Below are 26272 nucleotides of genomic sequence, written 5' to 3'. Positions count from 1 at the left end.
GCCTGACCTCTTACGCTCTCTCTAAAATACTCGGGCATCTGTTAAAGATGCTGAGAAATCCCGCGGGAGACTTTCACTGAACTCAGCACTTCCCAAAGTGTTTTGTGGGGTGCACCTCATGGGACCCATATTGTAAAGAACACCTTTTAGGACATGCTGCCATGGGTGAAAGTGTGTGGGTTTGTGGCTCCAACAGGCTCTGGTTCAGTTCCTGCTCTGTGCCTAGACTGTGCTGGCGCACGGGCAAGTCACTTGGCTTCCGATAGCTGCTCCTCAGACGGGTGAGAATTAAGAAAGTATGTGGGTAAGTCGCAGGGGACTTGCTCTCTGGTTTTGCTGCCTGCCCTGCCTGTGCTGGGCCTGCCCTGCCTCCTCCTGAGCCAGGCTCCTCACATTACAGGCTCTGTGTGCTGCTGCTGTGACCGTTAGGTAATTGGCACGGTGGTGCTTTGATTGGATTTCTCCTGGGGGAGCACAGGGGCTGATGCTCCTCATTTGGTACCCTCATTGGCCCTAGCACAATGGACAACAGAAGCATCCAGATGTCCATGGAGGGTAGGATCAAGACTCCAGAGGCCCAGCCAAGCCCTGACCTGAGGACCACCACCCAGGAGACTGGTACTGACCCCACTCTCTCAGGAGTCAGCCAGGTAGGATCTGCACCTTCTGTTCTGACTCCACACCTAGCTGGCACCTTTGCTTCCTTGCCCAGGCTTTAATTCCCTCCCCAATTGCTTTGAGTAAGATCTTTCAATCATAAGTGACACAAAACTCAATTCAAAGTGAATGAAAGGGGGCCTCCCTGGTGGTGCAAGGGGTTAAGTCTCCGCACTGTGGAGCTATCAGCAGCCACTGCAGCACAAGTTCAATTCCCAGCCAGGGAGCTGACCCACATGGCACAGCAGACCTCTCCTGTCTTGCCTGCTGCTCCCCTCAGCAGTGTATTTCAGTCAATCTGCCTGTTCTGCTCCCCACTCTGTCTCTGGTGAATCTTCTCACCCCCTGCACCTCTGGCCTGTACCCCATCTCTTGTATGCATAAATAAATAAAATAAGTCTTAAAAAAAGAAAAACAAACTGAATGAAGTAGGACATGAGAACACATCAGCTTGGGTAACTGACAAGTCTGCAAGGAGACTTCAGGTATGGCTGGATCAAGGTGCCAAATGAATATATTTTAGCTCTGCCCTCCTTTGTGCCAGTCTCAGGCAGGTTCTCCTGGCAAGGTCACTCCAGGCTCTTCACCCCCTGGTTCAGTATCCCCAGTACGAAGAGAACCTCTTTGCAATAGTTGAAGTGAGTCTGTGGGCTCACTGTCATTGACCCACACTATGCTCACATGCTCATTCCTGAGTCAGTCAGCATGGCACAGCAGAGTGGCCTAGATCTCCTGGTACAATGCACTAAAGGTGGTTTCTCAGTTGTCTCCTGAGTCTGATATGCTGAATGGAAAAGGGAAGGTTTCCATGAAAAGAAGTCAGGCTTCTGACCCAGAATAGATGTTAGGTGAGCGAAACAAGAATTTCCTGCTTACTCTACCTGGGGCCTTCTGTGGCCTTCTGGCCCCTTTATAACCTTTATTCCCATGACAGTTGCTCCAGGTTTCCATCCATGCCTCCCCCCCTTCAGCCCCAGTCTGCATTCTCAGTTTCATCACACCTCTTAGCTTCTTCCCACCGATTTTTTTTTAAGTGTGAAAAGGTGTGAACTGAAGAGCATAAAGAAGGCCATCCTCCCCGTCTAGTTTTCCCAGGGCCAAAAGATGTCACCTTTAAAAAAAAAAAAGGTCAATATTTCCTTGGCTTAAGCCTTGCCTTCTCCCCGCAGCCTGTTATAAATCATGGCTTCCCCTGGGGCCAGGGAGAGAGCCTGGTGAGGAGGGGTTTTTCAGACTTGGGCAAACATTCAGAGCTCCCTTCAACCACCCATTCATTTTTATCAAAAAGCATAGTTATGTTCCCAGTCCGGTGACTTAACCAGCTTCGTGACCTTGGGTACGTCCCTGCCCCACCCCCAGAGCCTCAATGTTTCATGTGTCTTGGCAGGGGGACCTACTGTGTTAAGTCCCTGGAGGCACTTGGCCCAGATTTGCCTGGTGGTGGGTGCCCTGGAGTGTGGCTCCTGTCAGAATCTTGGATTATAGTAATTATCACCAATCAACTGAGCCAGGTCATCTGGGTCACAGTAATTATTCTCCATCAGTTGAACCAGATCATTCAGTGTTTGCTGCCACAGGTGAGGCTTGGTGTTGTCCCTTTTCAGGGACTTGAGGTCACCCAGCTCCAGGTAACCACACCCCAGGTCCAGAGCATGTGCTCTGAAGTTGTGGAAATGGAGGAAGGCCTCTCTCGACCTGTGAGGTTGTCAAGTCCCCAGGGTGCTCTGTCATTCTGTCCTTGGCCTGGCCATCTGGACTCAGGGACCCTTCCAGACTCCAGTTCATGCTGACTGACGGCCTCCCTGCTGGACTGGGCCCTGCGCTCCCTCTCTAGACCTCTAATCTCCTCCTTACCTCTCTCCAACACCTTCCCCAGTTAGGCACAGGACCTCTCTCTCCCTGAGGCCAGGAATAGCCAGGCCGAGTGGGCCAGTCCCCCCAAAGGGACCACAGGCATCGCTGTTGCAGGTGGGGTTTCCAGATGCAGCAGAGGTGGGCCATGGGGAGCAGCCCTCAACCAACTCAGGAGAACCAGAGATGGAGGCTGCGCATGGAGATGCAACAGAGCAGAGGTCTCCGGAGCTGAGGACCCAGGAGCAGAGGTCTCCAGAGCAGACGTGAGCTGGGGGCTTCTGGAGAATAAGTTCAGCAGAGGACCTTCCGGGCTCTGGGGAGTGGGCAGAGGAGAGAAAACTCCCACACGGATCTGAGTCCAGATCCTCCCAACCACAGCCCTACACTTGTCTGTCACAGAGCGATCACACTGGTTTCCTGTGTTAACCTTTTGTCTGTCCTCCCCCTGCTGTGCAGCAAATTTTTTTGTACGTGTCTTTCTTGTTCAAGGGACATTGGTGTCTCTTCTTCCACCTCAAATCCCTAGTGTCTGGGACTATGCCTGGGGGCAGAAATGGAAACATTTCCAACATATCTGCTTTCACAACTTGACAGCTTGCTTGATCTGTGCCTTAAGGGAATAATTGGAGGTTCAGGCAAAGTTTTACATTCAAAGATTTTCACTGCTGCATTATTTTAAACACTAAAAAAATTAGAAATGTCAATGTGTCTCAAATGCCCACAATAGGTGAGTAGTTATATCAATTATGATTCTCTATAAAATATGGAATTTTATGCTTTTGTTAAAAAGGGACCATTTGTGAAAGATTTGGGATATAGAAAAAATTTAGGCTATCATGTTATTTGAAAAAAAAGACTACAAAATTGCATACTCAATATAACTATGAGAAATTAGGAAATTATTTGAAGATGGTAATTATAAAATTTCCATTCGAAATAGGAACAGGGCTTCCCTGGTGGCACAAGGTGTTAAGTCTCAGCTATCACCAGCCACTGAAGCATGAGTTCGATCCTCAGCTAGGGAGGTGACCCACATGGTACAACAGACCTCTCCTGTTTCCCCTGCTGCTCCCCTCAGCAGTGTATTTCAGTTGATCCACCTGTTCTGCTCCCTACTCTGTCTCTGGTGAATCCTCTCACCCCACACACCTCTGGCCTGCGCCCCAGTTCTTGTATGCATAAATAAATAAATCTTAAAAAAAAAAAACAAAATAAGAATGTATATCCATAGGAAGAAGCTTAGAGGACATGTTTCAGATATAAAGTAATCTCAGGCTCACACAGAATCAAATGCTGAGCTGTCTGTATCGACTTTAAAACCCAAGCCTGGAGTCTCTCAACCTCTCTGAATCTCTGTCCTCTCTGATTTTTCTTGCTTTTCTAGAAAACAACACACAATTAAAAAATACTAAATCCTAACTCCCCTACACATTGACATCGAAGTGTCTGTGATTTGGGGAAGTCACATCAGTCCTTCATTCATTCGCCTAGACATTAAGTAGGCACCTATGGTGCAAGTATCTTGGGAACCACAGAATATAAGAATATAAAACTATGGGGCCCAGGCCAGGAGCTGAGATATTCCTTTTTCTGTTTTCCCCAGGAAGAAGCAGTCATCTTGGGCACCCCAAAAGGAGCCTGGGGAGCAGCAAGCAGACCAGCATCAGGTTGAGCCAGCCAGTGAGCTGAGGGTGCTGTCTCCCCAGGTCCCTGCAGCATATGAAGGGCTGCAGCAGCAGGACTCAGGGGAGACCAAGGACCACCAGGGAAGACAGCAGGACCGACAGGTGGTGGAGGGCCAGGCCCCCAAGAGCTGCCAGGTAATGTCCACGGAGACCTGGGCAGGAGGGGATGCAACGATGAACCCACAAGAGAGGCGAGACCTTCTTGCTGTCCCTCCCATTCCCGTTCACTCACATCCAGTCCTCTCTATGTCCTGCGGGTGTCAAGTGCCCAGTCCATGTGGGTCAGAGCATATTCTGGATATTCTTACTTGTGCACAGTCAGTCTTTACAACTTGTTCTAGAGTGATCCCACAGTGTGTCGAGGAAGCAGGAGGAGATAGGGCCTTCTGTATACAAATAAAATTGGGACATGCAGGGTTCAACAAAGTTCAAACAGGTTTCTTTATATTAGAATAGCCTAGAAACTCTTTGTTAGCTACTGTACCGTGAGGGACCTTGCAAGAACTTGGACTATGTTGTTTTCTTATTATTGAGTTTTGCTAGATCTGAATTCTAGTCCTTTGTCATATATGTAATTTGCAGTTTTTTTCCCCGTTCATGAGTTGTCTTTTTTATTCTCTTAACAATGACTTTCAAATAATACATCAGTATGTTCTTAATTTTGATGAAGTCCAATTTATCAGTTTTCTCTTTGTGCTTTGGCTTCTTACAAATATTTACTTAATCCATGATCATATAGGATTTTCTCATATGTTTTTTTCAAGAAATTTTAGAGTTTTAGGCTTAACATTTAAGTTTATGATCCAAATTGAGTTAAGTTTTGGGCCTCCCTAGTGGCCTAGGGGTTAAGTCTCAGCACTGTCGCCACTCCGGCCTGAGTTCGATCCCTCAGCCAGGGAGCTGACCCACATGGCGCAGCAGACCTCTCTTGTCTTGCCTGCTGCTCCCCTCAGCAGCGTATTTCAGTAGATCTGCCTCATCTGCTCCCCACTCTGTCTCTGGTGAATCCTCTCACCTCCCCCCACATCTCTGGCCTGCACCCCAGTTCTTCTATGCAAAACCAAAACAAATTAAGTATTGTATATGGTGGGATCAAGGTTTATTTCTTTTCACATATGGCTATTAAATCATTCCAGCATTATTTGTTGAGGACTATCCTTTCTCTGCAGGATTTGCACTTTTGTTGAAAATCAATGGACCACATAGGTGGGAGTCTACTTCTGGACCCCCCACTCTATTCCATTCATCTATTTATCTACCCTATTTTAACACCACACTATGTTATAATAACTTCGTAATAAGAAATCAACTAGTGTACACACATGCTTTTTAGGGAACACCGTGAATAATCTTGTTCTCTGAGACATTCCACGGGAAATCCCATTTAAAGGGCATCATCTCACACTCTCCAGGCTCCCACGTACCTCTGCAGAGAAGCACAGATTGTGACCTTGGGTGGGCCAAGCACTCTCTGGGCTTAATTTCCTCAACCCTCAAAATGGCTGAAACTGGGCTGCCCACTAGGAGTGTTGGGAGAGACTCAGCAAGTGACGCCTGCAGTGTGTGGACCAGAATGGGTGATCACTAGTGTCTAGGTGGGTGCTGAGGTTCACTGGAGAGACAGGATGGGGTCCCCATCTTGGTGTCCTTATCCTTAGCAGGACCAAGAGTGTAAGCCAACCCCAGGTCACCAGGCAACAGATGAGGCAGACATTTTGCAACCAGCAGAGCCTTGTTGCACCTTGGACAGCTGTGGACAGCAACTGGAAGACAAGCCCCCCAAGGAGGTGGGCACCCCACACATCAGGCCACAGAAGGCTCTGCTAGCACCTCAGCCAGGGGAGCTTGAGAACAGTTTCCAGGAAGCAACGCCCCTAACGCCCAAGGCAACACTGAAGGAAAAGACAGTCAACCCCCTCCTGCCATCCATACCAGGACCTAAATCACCCCAAGAAAGGTAAATTATGCTCTGGTGGCACTCCACCCCACTCCCTGACCCACCAACATTGCTCTTCCACTGAATTATGAATGGGGTAAATTCTAGTCCTGACTGTGCCTGCCCTGATATAAGACCTTGGGCCAAAGTCATGCCCCTTGCGGCCTCAGTTTCCCCATCTGTATAATAACGCTTAACACCAAAATTCCTAGTTCTGTCAATCAATATTTTAAGGACCATGTACCCACATGGGGATGTAAAGGAATGAGGAACCCCCTGGGGGTGGTGAGCCTGAGTCTGGAGGGCTTCGAGAAGGCAGGTAGAAGGGACAAGCTTTGAGCTGAGCCACCCTCCTCCCACCCGGATTTCTCCATTGTTTAGGGGCACAGCTGTGGAGACCCAGGCAGCACCGGGGTCTGTTCCTCCACCAGTAAGTTGGGCCATAAGTGGGGAGGGGGATGGGATGTGGGGGAGAATCAGGAGGAACAAGGGGCAGACCCAGAAATGGGACATTATTTGGAGTCAAACTAGGGAAGGCATGAGTCTGTTCCCATGTGTGAGTGTGCATGGGTGTGCTTACAAGTGTGACTGTGCCTGTGTGCACCATGGGTGGCAGTCAAGGCTGCACTTACATTCCAGGTGTTCACCCCAGGTTGTGGCTTTTCCACAGCAGTATGATTTTCTTTTTCTTTTTTTTTCAATATTTACTTATGCACACAAGAACTGGGGTACAGGCCAGAGGTGCGGGGGTTGAGAGGATTCACCAGAGACAGAGTGGGGAGCAGAACAGTGGATTGACTGAAATGCACTGCTGAGGGGAGGAGCAGGCAAGGCAGGAGAGGTCTGCTGCACCATGTGGGTCAGCTCCCTGGCCGGCTGGGGATCAAACTCATGCTGCAGAGGCTGGGGACAGCTTCATAGTGCTGTGCTTAACCTTTGCACCACCAGGGAGGTGCATGATTTTCTTCTGTCCATTTGTCCTCATCGACATCACCCAAAGCTTCCTTGGACACCCAGGAGGCTGCCCTAACCCCCTCCCAGCTCCACCAGCACTGCCACACCCTAGTTCTTGGACTTGACTGAGCTACCTGTGAACACACAGTCATCATCCTCCCTGTCGCTTTCTGCTGTATTTGCTGCAAAATCCCAGCCCTGTCTAAAACCAATCACTCTCCCCAGTTCAATGTTGTTGGAGGAAAACTCTGTCCTGCTAATGAGGTCACTTTCAAGCAATGGCCACTAATGTCAGGTGTTCCTGGATATCCTGTGGACCATGCCACCCACCCCCTCTGCTCTAGGTGTCATGTCACAAGAGTCCCCTCCATACCCTACAACTCGACTGATAGTCTGTCCTCACGTGTCATCGAAAGGAGAGAAACACCACCTTTCCCCGCCCTCAAATCTACCATCCTCCCTTGCCTTTACCTGGTTAAAATGGAAGCCATGTAGTTTCTGCCCCCATAACTGCTGTCCCCCCACCTTATTCACTAGGTGTCACCCCCTCCTCCTCTCTCCTTCATGATCATGCATCAGCATATGGAGGTGGGCTAGTGTCTACAATATTTTTTTAAAGATTTATTTATTTATGCATACAAGAGCAGGGGTGCAGGTCAGAGATGTGGGGGGTGAGAGGCTTTACCAGAGACAGAGTGGGGAGCAGAACAGGCAGATCTACTGAAATACACTGCTGAGGGGAGCAGCGGGCAAGACAGGAGAGGTCTGCTGCGCTATGTGGGTCAGTTCCCTGGCTGGGGATTGAATTCATGCTGCAGTGTCTTAACCCTTTGCACCACCTTGGAGGCCCAGTGCCCACAATATTAAAAACCAAATGCCACCACCAGCAAGCCCTGGGTCCAGTCACCTGGTCTCATTTCCCACCCTGGGTTATGCCAAGTTTACATGAGGGTCTTTGCTATCCCCTGTGCTTGTAATTCTCCACATGGACATTCTCATGGCTGACTCCATGGAGTGATTTAAGTTTCAACTTCAATATCACTTTCTCGGAAGGCCTTCCCTGGCCACACAATCTCAGCAGCCTGTCACTCTCACATATCACTCTGTTTTGTTTATTTTCTCTAACTGACATGATCTCATATGTTTGAGAATTCATTTTTGTCTGGACATAAGCCCCAAGAGATCAACCACTGTGGTTCACTTCTATTCTTTGTGACTGAGAGAAGGTCTGGCCCGGGGCATGCCTTAGTGGGGTCAGTAAATGGATGGGGATAATAAGAGGTACCTCTCTGAAAAGGTGAGAGGTCAGATCACAACTGGAAACCTGCCTTGTGGGTGCATTTTTGTCCTCTTGGCCTCCCTCCCACACTCACAGCAGGGGCCAGCACCTGCAGAGAGGAGAGGAGTGTACATTTCCATCCCGCAGTGTGTCCTGAGTGTCTTTGGCTGCCAGGCCCTGGCCCTTGGAGGGAACGGGCCAGGAAAGCAGGGGGCTGCACCTGGCTCCAGACAATTGTGGCTCCCCCAGCTGAGCAGCTGTAGGAAGCAGGAAATACTGCAGGTGTTCAGGAAAGAGCCCTGGCGTCATCCTGGAGCTTTCTTGGAGGAGGAGGGCTGATGTTAGATGACACAGGGTGGATGGAATTTGGACAGAACCAGGGAGGAGAAAAGGCACCAAGGCAGCAGGTCCAGCACAAGCAAAGTGCAGAGACAGGAATGACCCTGGAGCTCGGGGTGACCGTGGGTGACCATGTGGGACAAGCGTGTTGGGTATAGTGGAGTAGATGATGGAAAGCTAGGTGGGTCTTGATAAAATAAGCCTCCAGTACTCGAGAGAGGTGCTTGGACTTGGCACCCCAACGTCCTGCAATACTTTGCACAGACAAGACTTAAGATAGATAGTGGACTGGGAGCACCCCGAGGATGGGGATTGGCATCCTGTATCTGTCTGTCTGAGCATGCATTGTAGGGGTGGGCCTGATGGTCATAGGGAGCCACTGCAAGTTCAGGATTAGTAGGACAGTGGCCAAAAAGAGCTACGTAGTGGCTAGTCCAGTAACATGCACAGGACATGTGGTAGAGGTGGAAGGGGTCACAAGAAAGGCAGAAGGAGAAATCCAGATGTAGAAGGGCTGAAATACTTCAAGGAAAGATGTCAGGACCTTGGCATCACCCTTCACCCACCAGCTGAGCACCTGTCAGGAGGTGACAGCAGTGGCAGCAGCCAGGCCTTGGTAACGAGCTTGTTAGAACCAGGCCCAGCTAGAAGGCCGAGGTTGAAGGAAGGAAGAAGGGCAGGGAGAGGATGGGCTATAAGATCTGAGGCATGAGGAGTGGGGGGCAGATCACACGTGGCCTTGGTGGCCAGGGTGAGGGGTTTGGAATGAATTCTAAGTCAAACTGAAGTCAGTGAAGAGAGGGCCTCTAGCTGATGTAAGTTGGAAACACGATGGGTGAATAATGAACTTGGGCAGGGTGGAGGGTGGAAGACGGGGCAGGGCACTGCACAAGAGATGGGGTGAGTGCACGGCGTTGACATAAGATCTTTGAGGTGATGCCAACACGACTCCCTGATAGGCTGCATGGGGGTAAGGTTGGTTAGAGAAACAAAAGTGCCTCCAAGTCTGGGTCCTGAGCCCCAGGTGGTATCAACAGCCAAGTGGGACCCCTGGGGAAGGAGGCAACATTTAGAAATGGAGCAACAGCGAGGAAGGGCCAATGAAGGATGCTGGGGGGAGCAGCCAGTGAGAGCAGGATCTGGAGAAGAAAGCATTCCGAAAGCACGGAATGATCTTGTGTCTGCCTCTGCTCAGCGGTGGATTCTAGGAGGGCAGAGCCTGGCTGGGGACGAGCTGGCAGAAGCCTGGTAGGAGGGGGGAGGAAATTAAAAATGGAGCAGTCAAATTTTTTTTTAAGATTTATTTTATTTATGCATGCATGCAAGAACTGGGGTACAGGCCAGAAGTGGGGGGGGGTGAGAGGATTCACCAGAGACAGAGTGGGGAGCAGAACAGGCAGATCTATTGAAATACACTGCTGAGGGGAGCAGTAACTGGACAGGAGAGGTCTGCTGTGCCCTGTGTGTCAGCAACCTGGTTGGGGATGGAACTCAGGCCACAGTGGCTGGCGATATCTTCATGGTGGTGAGACTTAACCCCTGCGCCACCAGGGAGGCCCCCAGGAGCAGTCAATTCTTACGAGGAATTTTGCTCGAAGGAGCAGAGAACTGGGGTGGTGGTTGGAGGGTTTTGTCGTGTTGGGCAAAGAGCTTTTTGTGTTTTTTCAAAAGGAAGATCATCGAGCAGGTGGGAATAATCTGGTGGAGACAGTGGAGCTGATACTAGGAAGAGGGGGTGTGGCAGGAGCTACCTCTGCGGCTGGGAGAAAGGGCTGGGCGTGGATGGTTAGGCGGTTAGTCTACCACGGGGTGGACTCTGGGTGCTCATCCGTCTAAGGGGCAGGACACATGCAGGAGTGCTGGACCGGCTGGTGAGCGAGAGGGAGGTTATGACGCCTATCACATGCTGGTTGTTGGATGGAGATGGACAGAAGAGGCAGGTCCTGCCTCACAGAGCTTACCTCTGGGCAGGTGGACTAACCACAGGCATGGATAAGTCCACTGCAGGCCGCGCTGATTGCAGTGAAGGAAATAAACAAGTGCCGGGGCCCCGAGTAATTCAAGCAAGATCGGAGTTCCGAGACCTGGGAGGTGGCAGAGCTTGGGTCTAGTGCAGGGAGGGCATGCGGTAGGAGCCATGTGTGAGATTTGGGGGACATCTCCCAGGGGCCCGAAGAGCAAAGGGCAATGTGAGGCGCCCCTAGAGAGCGGCTGACAGGGAGAAGCTTTGCGGAATACTCTGGCTGTCCAGAGACCTCCCAGAGCCCCCGTCCCGTCCCCAGGGGGTGAGGGACATTGGAGAGAGGAGGGACCCGGACCAAGCACAGAAACAGCCTCAGAAGCCCGCCCTGGCCGCAGGGGCCCAGAACCTGGGGAGTCACCGGCAGGGCTTCATGAAGTGCTTGCTGGCGGTGGAGGAGGAGGAGGCCACGCTTCGGAGGGCCCCCAAGACCCGAGGCCTGCCAAACAGGAAGTCCCCCAGATCGCTGACACCCGTGCCCAGCTCAGCCCCCGGGGGCAGCTCAGCGCCAAGCCTGCCTCCGGCCCTGCCTCAGGCCCCTCCCTCGGCCCCTGCCACGGCCCCGTCCTGGATCCGGCCGATGACCTCTGGGCCGGCTCCTGTCCCCGTGGGAGCCTCAGTCCCGGCCTCAATGCCCGTCCCCGGCCTGCCGGGCCCTGCCCCGGACCTGGGCTGGAGGAGGACAGAGCTCTTGCACCCGGCCTGCGAGAGGACCCTGAGCTACAGCAAGACACGGTAGGAGCCGCCCCGGAAAGGCTTCAGAGGCCAGAGCCCGGCCCGGCCCGTCGGCCCCTCTCCGGGAGGCGCTGTCCCCACTCCCTCTGCTTTCCCGCCTGTCTCCTGCATCTGATCTTCACATTTCTGACCCCTTTTCTCTTTCTGACCCCACCGAGGGAGCCTCCCCCGGGGTCCCTACCATGACGGGCTCCGTCTCCCGCCTCCCCCTCCCCCCAGCTCGCAGTGGCCCGGGCAGAGGTGGGAGGCTGGACGTGGGGTCTCCCCTCCGCAGGCCCCAGCTGGAGGAGCGCAGCCTGCTGCAGTTGTTTCAGAACTGGGAGAACAGGACAGAGGAGCACCTCACCCTGAAGCAAGAGGAAGGTGGGGTCAGAGCTGGCGGGAAGCCCCCCACCCCCCCGCAGCAGGACCCACAGTCCGTTAGGTTCTGTGGGGTTCACAGATTGCCCCATTGCCCTGGTGCTGCCACAGGCCGGTGGGGGTGCCCTGACGGGAGTCTGACAGGGGAACCGTGCAGAGTAGAGGCTGACACAAGCTCGTGCCCCTTGGGGTAGGGGAGCAGAGCCCACGCTGGCGCCCCTCCCTTTGGATCCAGTCCTCCTCCTGGTTCCAGAACCACCTCTCTGAATGAAGGAGCGAGTCCTGCAAAGGGCTGCAGGTTTTAGAGGCATTTCTGCCTCCCCCAGCCCAGCCCACTCGTGGGTCATTCTCTGGCCAGAGCCCCCCACCATTTCACATGACCGCTAGTCCTGGACAGCTCCTCTTCCTCTGCCTTCACCCCTCCAAAAAATTTGCAAAGTTCGGAACACTTGTCCCGAGCAGGGGGAACAGGAGGGGAAGGAGGGGGAGCGATCTGCAGCTTCCCTGTGTGCTCCAGAGCCCCCCAGTCAGCTGCCCCTTGGGCCAGGGGAAGGGAGCGTGCGTGACGTCTCCTCCCATCCCCTCCTCCCTGGGTGACTTAACATTTTCTCAAACCCATGACCTGCTTGGCCACAGTGACTCTTCCTGCTTCCCCGAACCCCGCTCTCTATGATTCCACCCTTGAAGCTTACCCCTTTAACATCTAAATTCTCCAGCCAGTTTTGAAGGGGCTTCTCCAAACCCAGCCCTCACCACCCCCACCTGAGCAGAGCCTATGCACAACAAGCATCGTGGGCTTGGAGACTTGGGGTCCCCACCACGATGCTCAGCCTGCTCTCGTGGGGAAAGAGCTGGCTGCCCTGCTCCCATGGGTCCAGCCACTATGCACTTTGGGTGATGCCATCTGCTTTTGAAAGTGGTTTTATTTCCCTGCCTTTAGGGTATCCACCCATTCCTGAGTTCTAATCCCAGCCCTCCACCTCCCCACACCTCAGCTCCACGTGTCAGTGACGTAGGGTCGGTGCCAGGCAGCGACTTCATACGACCACTCTCGGAGGGCTCACACTGTCACACCCCCTTTCAGATAAGAAATCACAGCTGGGGAGCCCAGTGATTACCCCAGCAACTGCCCCCCGCTGGGCTGGCCCAGGCTGCCATAACAAAGCACAACAAAGTGGGTGGCTTCACATTTTCTGAGTTCTGGAGGCCAGAGGCCGAGATCCAGGTGTGAACAGTTCTCTGCCAAGGCCTCTCCCTGGCGGGCAGGTCACTGTCCTCACACGGCCTCTCCCCCATGCACTCTTCGCTGGGGCCTCTGTGTGTGCACATTTCCTCCTCTTACAAGGACACTGGTCAGGCTGGATTAGGGGCCACCCTTATGGCCTCATTTTGGCTTAATCACTGCTTTGAAGGCCCTGTCTCCAAGGACAGTCACATTCTAAGGTACAGGGGGATTAGGGCTTCCACCTATGAATTTGCGGGGAACATAATTCAGCCCCATAACAGCCAACCAGCTAATTCAATGGCACGGTTGGTGTCTGACTAGGTCAGTGGATGACCTGGGTTTTGCTGAGGGGTGAAAAACCAGCCCCCACCCACATGAAGACCAGGATGCAGCTTCTGCATCCACACACACCACTCTGGGACTTTCCAGCATCTTCCCTGGCCTTCTGCTCTGGTCCATATAACTTGAGCTAGAAGCCATGTCCATCCAGATTAAAGATCACAGAGCACCAAAGTCAAGGGCACAACTTAGAGTCAGGAAGACCTATCTGGTCATCAGACTCTGCGCCTCAGTTTCCCCATTCTCACAGAGGGGCTAAGCATTCTGCTCTTAACAAGCTCTTGTAAGGATTAAAGGAGAACCTGGCCAGAGAGAGCTTAGCACCCGCCCTGGCACATACACGTGGGGTGCCTGCAAGGGGGCGCTCCCGCTGCATTGGGAGAAGGTTGCCAAGTGGCTTAGATTTTGCTACGTGGCTGAGCCCTGAGCCTGACTCATAGCAGAGAGCTGAAGAGCTCATGGGACATTACTTTTGTTCTTTTGCTTAACCTTTGCTGCTCCACCAGGCCAGGCTGGCAGAGAATTCTGGGGAGGAGGACGGTGGGGAGATAAACTAAATAGTAGAAATGAGATGTCGCACCTGACGGCGCCCTGCCATCCACTCCAGCCTTCCGCAGCTATTTTGAGCTCTTCAGTGGCCATGGCCATGTGGATGCGCAGAGCCTGGAGAAGATCCTGCTGCTCGTGGGCATCTCCCTGACACGGGGCCAGGTGGAGGCTGCCCTGATAAGTGCTGATGTTGATGGTGAGTGGGGGGGCTTCATTCTGAGCCCCGAGCAGGCCAGCTTCAAAGGGGACCTGCGCAGTCACCGTGGCACCTCACTTAAAGGGCCCTGGCCTTGGTTGAATGCTCTGCTGTCACAGTCTAGAGATTTTTAATATTTTGTGAATGAGGGGCTCTGTCCTGCATTTTCACTTTCTATGGGGATCCCACAAGTTAAATAGCTGATCCTAGGCCCCTGGAAGCACTTACTGAGTGCCAGGCTGTTGGGATCCAGAGATAACAAGATCTACGCCTGACCCCAAGATGTAGGTGACCTCTGAGACCATGTCCTTGTTCCTGAGTCACTGAGTTTTTCTCCCTGACTTGGTCACCCTTTTGCCAGCTCTATCGCATTGAACAAGGCAGTGAAGCTCATCAAGCTTCGGTTTCCCCATCTCACAGGCACCTACAAAGATTAACTGAGATACTCCAGGCAAAGTGTGGACCACAGTGCCTGGTGCACAGAATGTACCCAGGAGACATTGGCTGCTAGTATTAATCATCCACTAAGCATTTATTAAATGCCTATTGTGTGCCCATCCCTGTCCTGAATACCAAGAATAAAGAGATGTGTAGGGGCCCATGAAACCTGCCCTTGAGGTACTCACAGTGACAGTGATAAAGAAACTACAGAAGAGACACAGGTGCACCAAAGGAGGCAGTGCTTAAAGTGGCTTGAAGAAAGGGAGCAGGAAGGAAGGCTTCCTGGAGTAGGTGATGCCTGAGTCACATTGTGAAAGATTAATCAGGAGTTAGGCAGGGAGAGAGGATGGAGGGTGTTCCTCCCCGGGGGTAGAAATTACCAAAACAAAGGGAAGAGGGTGCAGGGTGAGTGGACACTTACTGGTTTGGTTGGCTAGACACACAGCATGGGGAGCAGCAGGCTTTGGGGGACCGGGTTCCTGTTCTCCAAAACTCGGCCTCCACGTCCTCCATCACTGCACAAATAGGAATCCTCACATGCAAGCCAGGAATTGAGCCCAGTTTGCCCCTCCACGACCCTAAGGCAATAGCCTTCTTTTTCTCTGAGCTTCATGCCTCATCTTGGCGCTAGAGAATTAAGCTCCCTGGAGTGTGTTTCAAGGATTAGAAACTATTCATTCCTCTGTCAGGTAGTTCATTGGCTACAGAACATTGGCTAAGATCTTCTGGTCTTACACCCTGAGGACAAAACACAGACCAAACAGACCCAGTCCCTGCCTCCCACATCTTGATTAAATTCCAGACCTTATGAGTATGTAAAGGACAAGGGCTTTGTGAGCATGTTGGATGGGGCATCTGACCTGGGCTGGCCTGATTTCTCCAAGGAAGGGTTTGGCCAAAGTGACAAGAATTCTAGGAAGAGAGAGCAACACGTGCAAAAGTTCTGCACAGGGAGAAGGTGCTGGGGGAGCTTGGAGACAGGTAATAGGCAGGTCCTGCAGGGCCTCAGCGTCTAGGTGGGAGTCTTGTGAGCGCACAGTATTAATAGCAACTGCTGACATTTAGTGAGCATGAGTTATATCCATGACCCTCTTCTAAGCACTTTCCCGCTTTTTACCTCTAGGGAGAAAGGCATCAGGGTCACCCTCACCATAAAGGTGAGATTATTAAGGCTTAGTGGGGTTAGGAAACTTTGCTGAGGTTGTAGGGAGAGTAAGTAGCGGACCTGAGCTATGACCTGGATTGTTACCACCAGGACCCAATTTCTGGAAACTTTTTTTTTTTTAAAGATTTATTTATGCATACAAGAGCTGGGATACAGGCCAGAGGTGCAGGGGGGTGAGAGGATTCACCAGAGACAGAGTGGGGAGCAGAACAGGCAGATCCACTGAAATACACTGCTGAGGGGAGCAGCGGGTGAGTCAGGAAAGGTCTGGTGCGCCATGTGGGTAGCTCCCTGGCAGGGATCAAACTCGTGCTGCAGTGGCTGTGGATAGCTTCACAGTGCTGAGACTTAACCCTTTGCGCCACCAGGGAGGCCCCAGTTCCGGCCACTTCTAACCCAAGATATTTTCATTTTCATTTCCTTCTTTGTTCCTGCCACAATCTCTGCAATATATAGATGTCACTTTTATAATCAGACCCAATGAATAGTGCTACTAACCCTGCCCGGGTTGCCATGCTTGGACCTGTTCTGGAAGGCCCCTGCCCACCTGTTATTCCTTTGCCTCCTCAGGAGATGGTCGTGTGACCTTCAAAGACTTCCTGGCTGTGATGACAGACACCAAGCGCTTCTTCTGTTCTGTGGGTGAGCAGAGCCGAGCCCAGGGAAGTCACAGCTGGAGCCGGGGGCAGGGGGCTGGGGGCAGTGTGGGCTTCCAGGGCTGCCATGTGGTAATGGCAGCCACCCTCCCATGTCCCCAGAACAGAACGCCCTGATGGACATGGCTCCGTCCAACCCCCACACTCTGCTCTTTGAGATCCTGTCCCTGCTGGTGGAGATGCTGGCCTTCCCCGAGGCAGCCTTGGAGGAGATCACCAAGTGAGTGGGGCTGGCCTGGGAGGCTGTGGACAGAGACGTGACCCTCAGCGTTTTGGCACCCAAGGACTCTTGGTAGTCAGGATGCTTAGTTGCAAGTGAAAGAAATCCAGGCGAAACCGGATTTAGCCAAAGGGGCTAAATGTAACTAGTCAGGGCCCCAGGAATGCTTGGATTGGGACCAGGTGACATCATGGAGCCTTTATCTCCCCTGCTCATCTCTACCTTGGCCTCAAGCTCAGCTGGGCTCTTCCTAGTGGAAAGAATGGCAACCGGGGGGGCCCCACACTCACACCCCCCTAGTTTCGTTTCCTTGGGAGCAAAAGAAATTCTTTCTCACAGTACCTATAGCTCAGAAAAGGAATGTGGGGCCTCCCTGGTGGCACAAGGGGTTAAGCACAGCACCATGAAGCTATTCGCAGCCTCTGCAGCACGAGTTTGATCCCCAGCCAGGGAGCTACCTACACGGTGCAGCAGACCGCTCCTGTCTTGCCCGCTGCTCCCCCCCCCGGACTGGATTTCAGTCAGTCTGCCTGTTCTGATCCCCTCTCTGTCTCTGGTGAATCCTCTCACCCCCCCACACCTCTGGCCTGTACCCCAGTTCTCATATGCATAAATAAATAAAATAAATCTTTATAAAAAGAAAAAAAAGAAAAGGAATGTGATATGGAGCTTACCTGGGTCTGAGAACACTAGAGTCAGAAGCCTTCCATAATTCGAGGTGGGCCAGCGAGGCAAGTGTTTATCTCAGGAAGAGATGGCTGTTTTCAAAACAGCGTGAACACTCAAGGCCGGAAGAAAAGGCAGAAGGCAAGCGGCCCATCCGCTCTGTCTGTGCATCACACCAAGGCTTGTTTTGTTGCTTGGGAAGATGAATTCATCTTTTCCTACCGTATTCATCTTTCAGCCTGAGGTCAGGGGGTGGGAGGAGAGGCTGCAGGTTGCTTTGACAGCGCCCATTTGGCAACCTCAAAGACAAGGGATCTTTTCTCCTCCCAGCAGCTATAAATCACTCTCTCTACAACTCTGAATCACCTAAGTGTGTCATTTGAAAATGAATAAAGCGAGTTCCCAGGTATCCATGTGCCCAGTTTAATGATAGATTATTTCCAATAATCTTTTTTTTTTTAAAAGATTTATTTTTATTTATTTATACAAGCACTGGGTACAGTCAGAAGTGCAGGAGGGTGAGAGAATTCACCAGAGCCAGAGCGGGGAGCAGAGCAGGCAGAAGGACCGAAGGACACTGCTGAGGGGAGCAGCGGGCGGCAGGAGAGGTCTGCGCACACTGGGGGACCCTCCTCCGGGGAGCAGCCGGGGATCGAACCGGCACTGCAGAGGCTGCGGGCAGCCCCGCAACCCAGCGCCCAACTGCTGCGCCGCCGGGGAGGACCTATTTCCAATAATCTTGAAGCCCCTGGTTGGCTCACCCCAATCACAATACACTTTCCCCAAAGAAGAACTATCCATTATTCCCTTCTTGTTTTAAAATTTCATTGTTTATCTTTCCCCTTGTTTTTTTGAAATTTTCAAACATACAGGCAAAGGTTAAAAAAGTTACAGTGCACACTTACACGTATACACACCATCCAGATTCTATCATTGCCATTTTGCCACACTCATTTTGCCTTCCTCTATCCCTCCCTTAGCCAACTCTCTCTATCCATCAATTCATATTATCTTTATTCATTTCAAAGGAAACCATAGTCATTTCCCTCCTAACACTTCAGCACACCTCTCATTCATTGATGGCCATTATTAGTGAAGGCATTTTTCTTTTCACCTTTGGACATGCAGCTTGCCCTTGGTGAAGCGCACAAGTGTCAAGTGTATCACTGCACAGATCTCAGCAAATGCTCACACCAGGCAGCCTGAACCCTTCTCTACATATTGAACTTCACCATGACCCAGAAAATGCCCTCCTGATCCTCCCCAGTACCCACCCCTCCAGAGCCAATCACTTTTCTAATATTTATCCATCACAGATTGGTTTCGTCTGTGTTACAGCTTCAGACAAATTGCCGCATGCAGTGTGTGTCTTTGGTGTCCGGCTTCTCTCACTCAGCGTGATGCTTCTGGTGTTGCTCCTTGGTGTGGGCGCCAGTAGTTCACGCTGAATGTAGTCACGTGTCGCGTCACAGCGGGGGCACATTCTGAGAAGCTGTTCAGATGTCGTAGGGTGTAATACCGCACACCTAGGCGACATGGTCCAGCCCACTGGGACCTCCACCGTGTACGTGGGGGGTCCGTGGTCGACCAGAATGTCGTTAAGAATGTGTGACTGAAGTGGAAAATGTCTGAAGTGATGTTGAAACAAAGCCTCACTGTAGACTGAAAGTTCCAGAGTTACTGATAAAAGGTCTCTAGGCCACACGCCTGACTCATACACCCCAGATCATCCGCTTAGAAATCTCCTGCTTCTGTATCTCAGCTGGCTTTAGTGATGATTTAAACTCCCTCCCCCTGACCCGGCTTTAGGCAATAAATATTCAGTTGCCTAATTGCTCAGGCTTTGGAGAAGGATCTCTGAGCCCACGGATGTTAATAAAGAACTTCCCCCCTCCTCTCTGAGTGATGCCTGCTTGCCTGATGGGATTCTGCCATAACATGACCAGTGTCTGAATAGACCATCATTTATTCATCCACTCTTTTATTGATGGACTTCTGGGCTGTGCCCAATTTGGGTTATAATGAACGGTGTCGCTATTCACATTCTCGTACAAGTCTTTTCATGGACACATTTTAATTTTTGATGGGTAAATATCCAGAAAAGGGATTGCTGGGACATAGCATAGATGTATTTTATTTAGAAGGAACCACCAGCTCTTTTTCCAACTGTTGTACACTTTACACTCTCGCCGACGGTGTAAGCGTTCTACACGTTCCACATCTTGTGCAAATTTAGTACTGCCGGTCTTTTTAATTTTCATTATTGTGGTGGTCCTTTTTCATTTTTACTTACATTGGTTTGTATTCCTGACTATTTTGTTTTGTTTCCATATTTTTGAACATTGAGTGGAATCATGTTGTAAGTCTTCAGTTTTTGTGATTCATGCATGTTTTTGTGTGGGAAATCATGAATCATTTTTACTGTTGTATGTTATTTATTGTGCAGTATGATAATATATTTATTTTTCTATTATTATTTATTCAGATATTATTCACTATATATTCATTCTGCTTATAGACATCAGGGTTGGATTCGGTTTCCAGCTGTGGTAGGCAGTGAGAAAATCCCTGTGGTGGACAAGCTTCTTCAAAGCAGGTTTTTTTTTTTTTTTTAAGATTTTATCTATTTATGCATAGAAGAACTGGGATGTAGGCCAGAGGTGGGGGGTGTGTGAGAGGATTCACCAGAAACAGAGCGGGGTGCAGAACAGGCAGATTTACCAAAATACACTGCTGAGGGGACCAGCAGGCGAGACAAGAGAGGTCTGCTCACCATGTGGGTCAGCTCCTTGGCCGGGGATCAAACTTGTGCTTCAGTGGCTGGCGATAGCTTAATAGTGCTGAGTTTAACCCCTGCGCCACAAGGGAGGCCCTAGGTCATTGGTTTAAAGAGGAATTTTAGGGGGCCTCCCTGGTGGTGCTGTGGGTTGAGTGCAGCGCTGTGGAGCTGTCCGCAGCCTCTGCATCATGGGTTCGATTCCCGGCCGGCCAGGGAGACACCCACATGGCGCGGCAGACCTCTCCTGTCTCACCCACTGCTCCCGTCAGCAGTGTCTTCGGTCCATCTGCCTGTTCTGCTCCCCGCCCTGTCTCTGGTGAATCCTCTCACCCTCCCGTGCCTCTGACCTGTACCCTGGTTTTGTATAAAAATAAATAAATCTTTTTTAAAAAATTTAAAAAACGGAATTTTAGGAAGGAGCAGGGGAAGAGGGAAGGGGAAGGGAGGGGAAGAAAGAAGCCTGTGGACTTCAGCTGCTGCCTCTTTTGGCCAATGGTGGCTTCCACAGGTGGCTAATTCCCCTGCACTTCTGGGTTACATGTCAGAGTAGCTCCAGGTCAAGATGCTCAGGCTTAAGTGAGGCTGTATCTGGCTGTCCCTGGGCAAGAGGCTGAAGTCTGCAAAGTGGTTGCCATGGGCAGTGGCTGGAGTGAGCGGGGGTGGGAAAATGGGGGTTCAGGAGCCCTCTATGGGTACCTCCTGCACCTGTCTTTTCCAAGGGATTAGAAAATTGAATATATACACAGTATACACTCAGTGAGTACTTGTGGTTTTTTTCACTGAGTACTTGTTGAAGATGAATGAATGAATGAATGGTAATGCAGTCTAATGGGGATTAATGATGAGCTAAGAAAATAAGTTGACAATGGGGGTAAGAACAGGCCTTCAGGGGGCCTGTAGTGATAACCAAGGTAGTCTACAGAAGACGACTTCCTGGAGGGGTGGCCTTTAAGCCGAAATCTACAAGATGAGGAGCTCTTGCCCTGATGATTCACAAAGCTCTTGCACATCTAAGTAAAAATCAGTGATAGAAATCAGGTACTATTCACCAAGCACTTTCCACGGCCAAGACATGCTGAGTGATTGATGAGTCTTGTCATTTAACATTTGTATTTAACTCTGTAGCACATGAACGGTGTTATCCATTTGATCCAGGGGAGGCCTGAAGTTCAAAGGAGTCCAGTGACTTGTGGTGCAGATAACCATTTCCTCCCTTTTCACAGAGGGGTAGCTGAGGCCCAGAGCTGGGCAGTGATTTGCCTGTGGTTACAGGAAGCAGATAAATGGCAGAGCAGGGACCAAACCCAGGCCCCCAACTCCCGGGCTTGTGTCCCTGTTCCAGAGCTGGTCAGACAGAACAGGGGCTCAGGAAGGGTGAGGGAGGAGGTGGCTAAGTTAAACACAGCAGGCTGAGCTGAGTGGGCACTGCTTCCCCAGCTATTACCAGAAGAAGCTGAAAGAAGGCACTTATAAGGCCCGAGAGATGGAAGCAGCCATATGCCAACTGCGGTCCCGGAAGAAGCATCCCTACACCCCACAGCAGGCAGACAACTTTGAAGTCCCAGAACGAAGGGTCCTCAGGATCTTGAGTCGGCTGAAGCAACAGAACTATGGTGAGGGCCCTGAGCACGGTGGGGGCCCTGCTCTCCAGCCTACCTGGCCTCTTTCCAAAGCCTCACACGGCCAACCCCAGGGGCTGATCACCACCCAGCTGCAGTCTCTGGCCAAAGGCCTTCTGCACAGACTCTTTCCACCTGCCTGTGCCGAGAGCCTGGACTAAGAGAGAGATTAGCAATCTTAGCTCATTATTTACTGAGAGCAGTCTAGTCACTGTCTAGACTGCTAGAATTTAATCCTGAAAATCACATATATACCCCACTTTACAGATGAGAACCTGAAGTTGTAGCAACTTGCCCGAGGCCCCACCGCTAGTGTGTCTAAGTTTATACTCTGATCCACTGCAAAACCTGTGCTCCCTTCACACAGCAAGGTGCCTCCCCAAGATCGTCCCATTTATTAGGTGCCTGCATGTGCCAAGTGATGGGTTAGGAGCTTTCCAGAGTCCGTAGCACCTACCATACTTTGCCAAAACCCATTACAAAGATAACTGTTCCTTTTGAAGACAATATCAGCCCAACATTCAGCCCAGCGCTTTGAGAGTAGCCCTTTGAGTTCACCACTAGCTCTGTGAGGTGTGTATCACAATCACCTCCAGCTCACAGACCGAGAGGTGAAGAGACTGGCCACACCCAGCCAGCTGAAGCAACTATGTGGCAAAGCTGGGATTTCTCCTGGTCCGCCTGCCTCCCAGGGCTGGGCGTGCTGCAACACCTCCCCACTCCTGCCTCCTCTTCCCTTGACAGCTGCCAACCTGCAGAGCCCCTATGCCCAGGTGCCCTGCATCCCGCTGTGCCCACGGCTGGAAAAGAAGACGGTCCGCCGGAAGCATGGCAGCCACTACGTTCTGGATCAGTTCACCCCGGTCTGCCTGGAGCCTGACATTCGGAGCTTCCTCTTTCAGTCAGGATCTCAAGGAAGCAGGTGGGTGCCCCAGCCCAGGCTCATGCATCTCTTTTCTCATGAGGCCCCTGGTGCAACCCCAGGGGAATCCATCCTTCCAGGAGATGGTGCCTGGGATGTTGCTCCAGGGAGAAATGGAAAAGGATGAAGGGGGGACTCACCTTTGAGGGCCTGTGTCCCAGGTAGACTGAGGCAGAGTACTTACGCCTTCTTGAACCCAGACCTCGGAAGCACCTATTGTCCTTCTCTTGGGCTGGTACCAATTGCCTTCCCACGCAGGGGGTTTAACGCTCAACTCCCATGTCCAAGTCTCACTCCCTGTTAGGACTAGCAGGAAACAGAGTTGGCGGCAGTTGCCCTTCCAGGCACCTTGGGATAAAAGGGCACTGATTGCCATCATGTGCCATCAATTCCCAGGTCGGGCCTCCCCTTCCCTTGGGCAAGGGAGCATGGCTCACTTCCCCCCACCCTTCCCTCCTCTCTCCCTAGGGAACACAGCTCTGACAGCCGCAAGTGGCTCAGCTCTGTGCTGGCTCGAACACACTGAGCCTGCTGCAGATCCTGCCCCTGGGCAGTGGTTCGGGCCTGCAGATGGGTCATCGGGCAGGGGCTACGGCTGGATTTTGCTTTCGTGGCCTGGTAAGCCAATAAACACCAAGAACCTCAGCCTCTGCCTGGTGCCGGGGAAGGCCCCCCAGATCCCCACCCCTCCAGGGGCTCTGAGTGCGGGACCCCAGCCTCCCTGCGGCTGGGGAGCTCCTGAAGCAAGACTCATCTCAAACCCCTCCCTGCCCAGGATGGGGGCTCCCGGTAGAGGTGGCCCTGGTGCCAAGTCTTGACCTGTGCACTCAAAGCATGGGTGAGTTTCTCTCTGGAGTAGGAACCCCTCCAGGGCAGCAATTCTCTCTCTCCCCACTTGCTCAAAGGGAGTGGTGATCACAAGGGAAGTTCTGGGGTAAAGACCTTGCCTGAGAGGGGCAGACACAGCGCAGAGGTCTCCGCCATGCTCTCACCATAAAGCCTCCAGGACCCAGGGGTACTCTCTTCTTGGAGCTTAAGGGTGTGGGTCCTTGTCCCCCCAACCCGCACACCACCTTGGCCCTACTTCTCTAACAGAGAGAGAGCACCTCCCTGGGACTGAGCAGAGGTAGCCCCCCAGCAGTCAAACAAGCAGCCACAAGAGGTTAGGAGGTCAGGGACTGAAATAAGGACAAGGCTCTGACAAGTTTAAAACATGTATTTAAAATACAATTTATAAAATGCTTAATCTGCCGACTCAGGAGCCCGCGGTGCGGGGTAGGGTGGGCAGCTGCCCGCCAGACCAGCAGAGCAGACTGCAGGGGTGCGGCCCTCCCTCCCATGCCCTCTGTTCAGACACCCAAGGGGCCCATGTGCACCCATAGGATCACACAGCCGGAAAACAGGACCCCAGAGGTTTCCAGAATCTCTGCTTACTAGGGAGGCTGGGGGCAACCCTGCCGGCCCATCCCTGAGCAGAGCATCCCCAGATGGGGCAGAGCAGGGTATGGCTGGGCTGGTCAGGGCAGAGCGGGGCAGTGGGCTCTGGAAGGGGCTGATGGTAGCAGATAGGGTGTTGCCTCCTGCCTGCAGGTGGGGAGCACCCTGATTGAGTGGGCTGAGAAGGGTTGGTCACCAGGTCCGGACCCCCAGCTCCTTTGGTTATAGGCTGACATCAGAATAGTGGCTCATGGGAAGCGGTTAGCTGGAAGGTCTGAGGCCTGGCTCACGGGGTCAGGGAGGAGCTGGGGGAAGGAGACAGTACCATGAAGGCAGATAAAGGGGCAGCAGCCTCAGGTTTCTGCCTTCCATCCCCCTGGGGGTTTCCAAGCCAAAGCCTGCAGCTTACTTTAAAAAAAAAAAAAAAAAAGCGCACTTAAGGAAAGTTACAGACAACTACTGAAAAACACACACACACAAAAAGAAAAACCACACACACACACACACACACACACACAATGCAAACCGTTCTCCCACCTTCCCTCCCACCTCCCCCAACACAATACAGTTTCCTGTTTTCATTTCTTTTATTTTGCCTGCCGCCTCTCCATCGGGGAGGCTAGGGGTGTGACTGCTGGTGGGTGATGACAGGCACACGGCGGGCAAAGCCCCATCTTTGGCCGCAGGGCGGTGGAAACACCAACCCCGCTACATCCTCACTCCAGACACCCATCAGCCAGCCTTCCCTTCGCTCCCACTAGAGGGGGGGCAAGAACAGGTGGTCCCAATGGCTGAGCTATCAGCACCTCTGGCCTTCCCACCTGGCCTACCTCGCGCCCTTCTCAACTGCAAGGAGTCTCGCTTCCGGCCAGAAACCACTGTTCGGTGAGGGACAGATCTATACATTTAGAATGCAGAGACTTGGTCAGGGCAGGGGACTAGAGTGACAGCAGCCAGCCTCTCCCTTGCCCCCTCCTGGAGGTCATTCCCCCTAGGACAACTCCACACCCTGTGGGTTCCCAACGACTGAAGCCCCGTTCCAGCTCTGCTCGCAGAGTTTCCTGGGTTCGCACAGTCAAAGGCTGTGCCGTGGACTAGTCGCTCGCTCCACTGGCAGCTGCCCTTCCTCCCACAGGGAAGATGTACTGGGACATGGCTTGTCGGGCCTGGCCTTCCTTCCCATGGGGCGAGGCTGAGGGCCAGGCAAACCAAAGGTGAGGGAGCCTGCAAACCCTAGCTTGCCCCTGGGCCACTGGGAGCTGCTATAGTTACAAAACGTCACACCAACCACTCCAAAATCCACCATTGAGTGGGGAGGCTGGCTGGCTGAGGGATAAGGCGCAGTGCAACGGAAGAGTCCAGAAAGTCTGGGAGGCCCCAGATTGTACACACACAGAGCTGCTCTGTGTGGCTGCCCTTGTAGCCTCTTCGCCTCCAGGAGGCAAAGCAAACTGCAGGCTCCAGGGACAGAGGGGAAACGGCCTTCATTCCAGGGCCTCGCTCTGGAAAAAGGGGTGAAGGGCAGCCTAGGCCTATGGGGAAATCAGTCTGTCGCCACCAATCCTTGCAACACACAAGCTTTTCTTCTCCCTCATGTATTCAGAATGGTCTGCTCCCACAGGAGTGATTTCACAAAGGAAATGTACCAGGAATAATGACCACACACCCTTGAGAGTCCACGCCCCGCTGGAGTGGGAGGTCCAGCCACCTTCTGGCCACATGAGGCAGAAGGCTCCGCCTCCTGGAACCAGACTCGCGGTTTCCCTTGTGCTGACAGCAAAATACTGAACATATCCCGTATCCCTGACTTCTCAGCCAGGAGTGCGGTCTCACTCCCTGCCCTCTTCTAGAAGTAGCAAGCCTGGCTGGTAGGGAACTACCCTGAGGGGTATGGGAAGGGAAATCTGTTCACTTTCCCTATCTCCCAAAAATACTAGAGGTGGGGTTGGCACCCTCCCCAGGCTCTTGGAGCCCACAGAGCTAGCCCAGTCTCCAGGTAGAGCCAAGATGTCCTGGGCCTGAGCTGGGAGAGGGAGATATAGGCATGGGGTGCTCATCTGTCCTGGGGGCTGCAAAGCCCCGCCCCTTTTTTGGGCGGCAGTGGGAATACAGAAGCTAAGCTCACCAAAATCCTATTGGTTAATGTTTCTTGTGAATTTCCCAGAAACATTTTTAAGTAGGCTATCAAACTACCCTTTCTCAATTAAAAATTCATTAAACTGCTAAAACCCCTCCCATG

At 52.2% G+C, this 26272-nt stretch overlaps 1 protein-coding gene across 1 annotated transcript; it reads left to right on the top strand.

The window, feature by feature from the left end:
• Nucleotides 1–521: 521 nt before the first annotated feature.
• Nucleotides 522–23357, top strand: SPATA21 (spermatogenesis associated 21; the record flags this gene model as incomplete). The annotated part of the gene is made up of 13 exons (XM_084244087.1): nucleotides 522–650; nucleotides 2262–2354; nucleotides 4218–4331; nucleotides 5855–6082; nucleotides 7624–7674; nucleotides 10987–11459; nucleotides 11734–11822; nucleotides 13991–14128; nucleotides 16305–16376; nucleotides 16493–16610; nucleotides 21493–21668; nucleotides 22419–22596; nucleotides 23065–23357. 13 exons carry the CDS (start codon nucleotides 522–524, stop codon nucleotides 23120–23122), a joined length of 1917 nt encoding a protein of 638 aa, XP_084100213.1. The 3' UTR covers nucleotides 23123–23357.
• Between the last annotated feature and the right edge of the window lie 2915 nt (nucleotides 23358–26272).

This window comes from Talpa europaea, assembly GCF_964194135.1.
Source record: "Talpa europaea genome assembly, chromosome: 9".
Lineage (NCBI taxonomy): Eukaryota > Metazoa > Chordata > Mammalia > Eulipotyphla > Talpidae > Talpa > Talpa europaea.
This window is presented reverse-complemented; position numbering and strand designations above follow the sequence as displayed.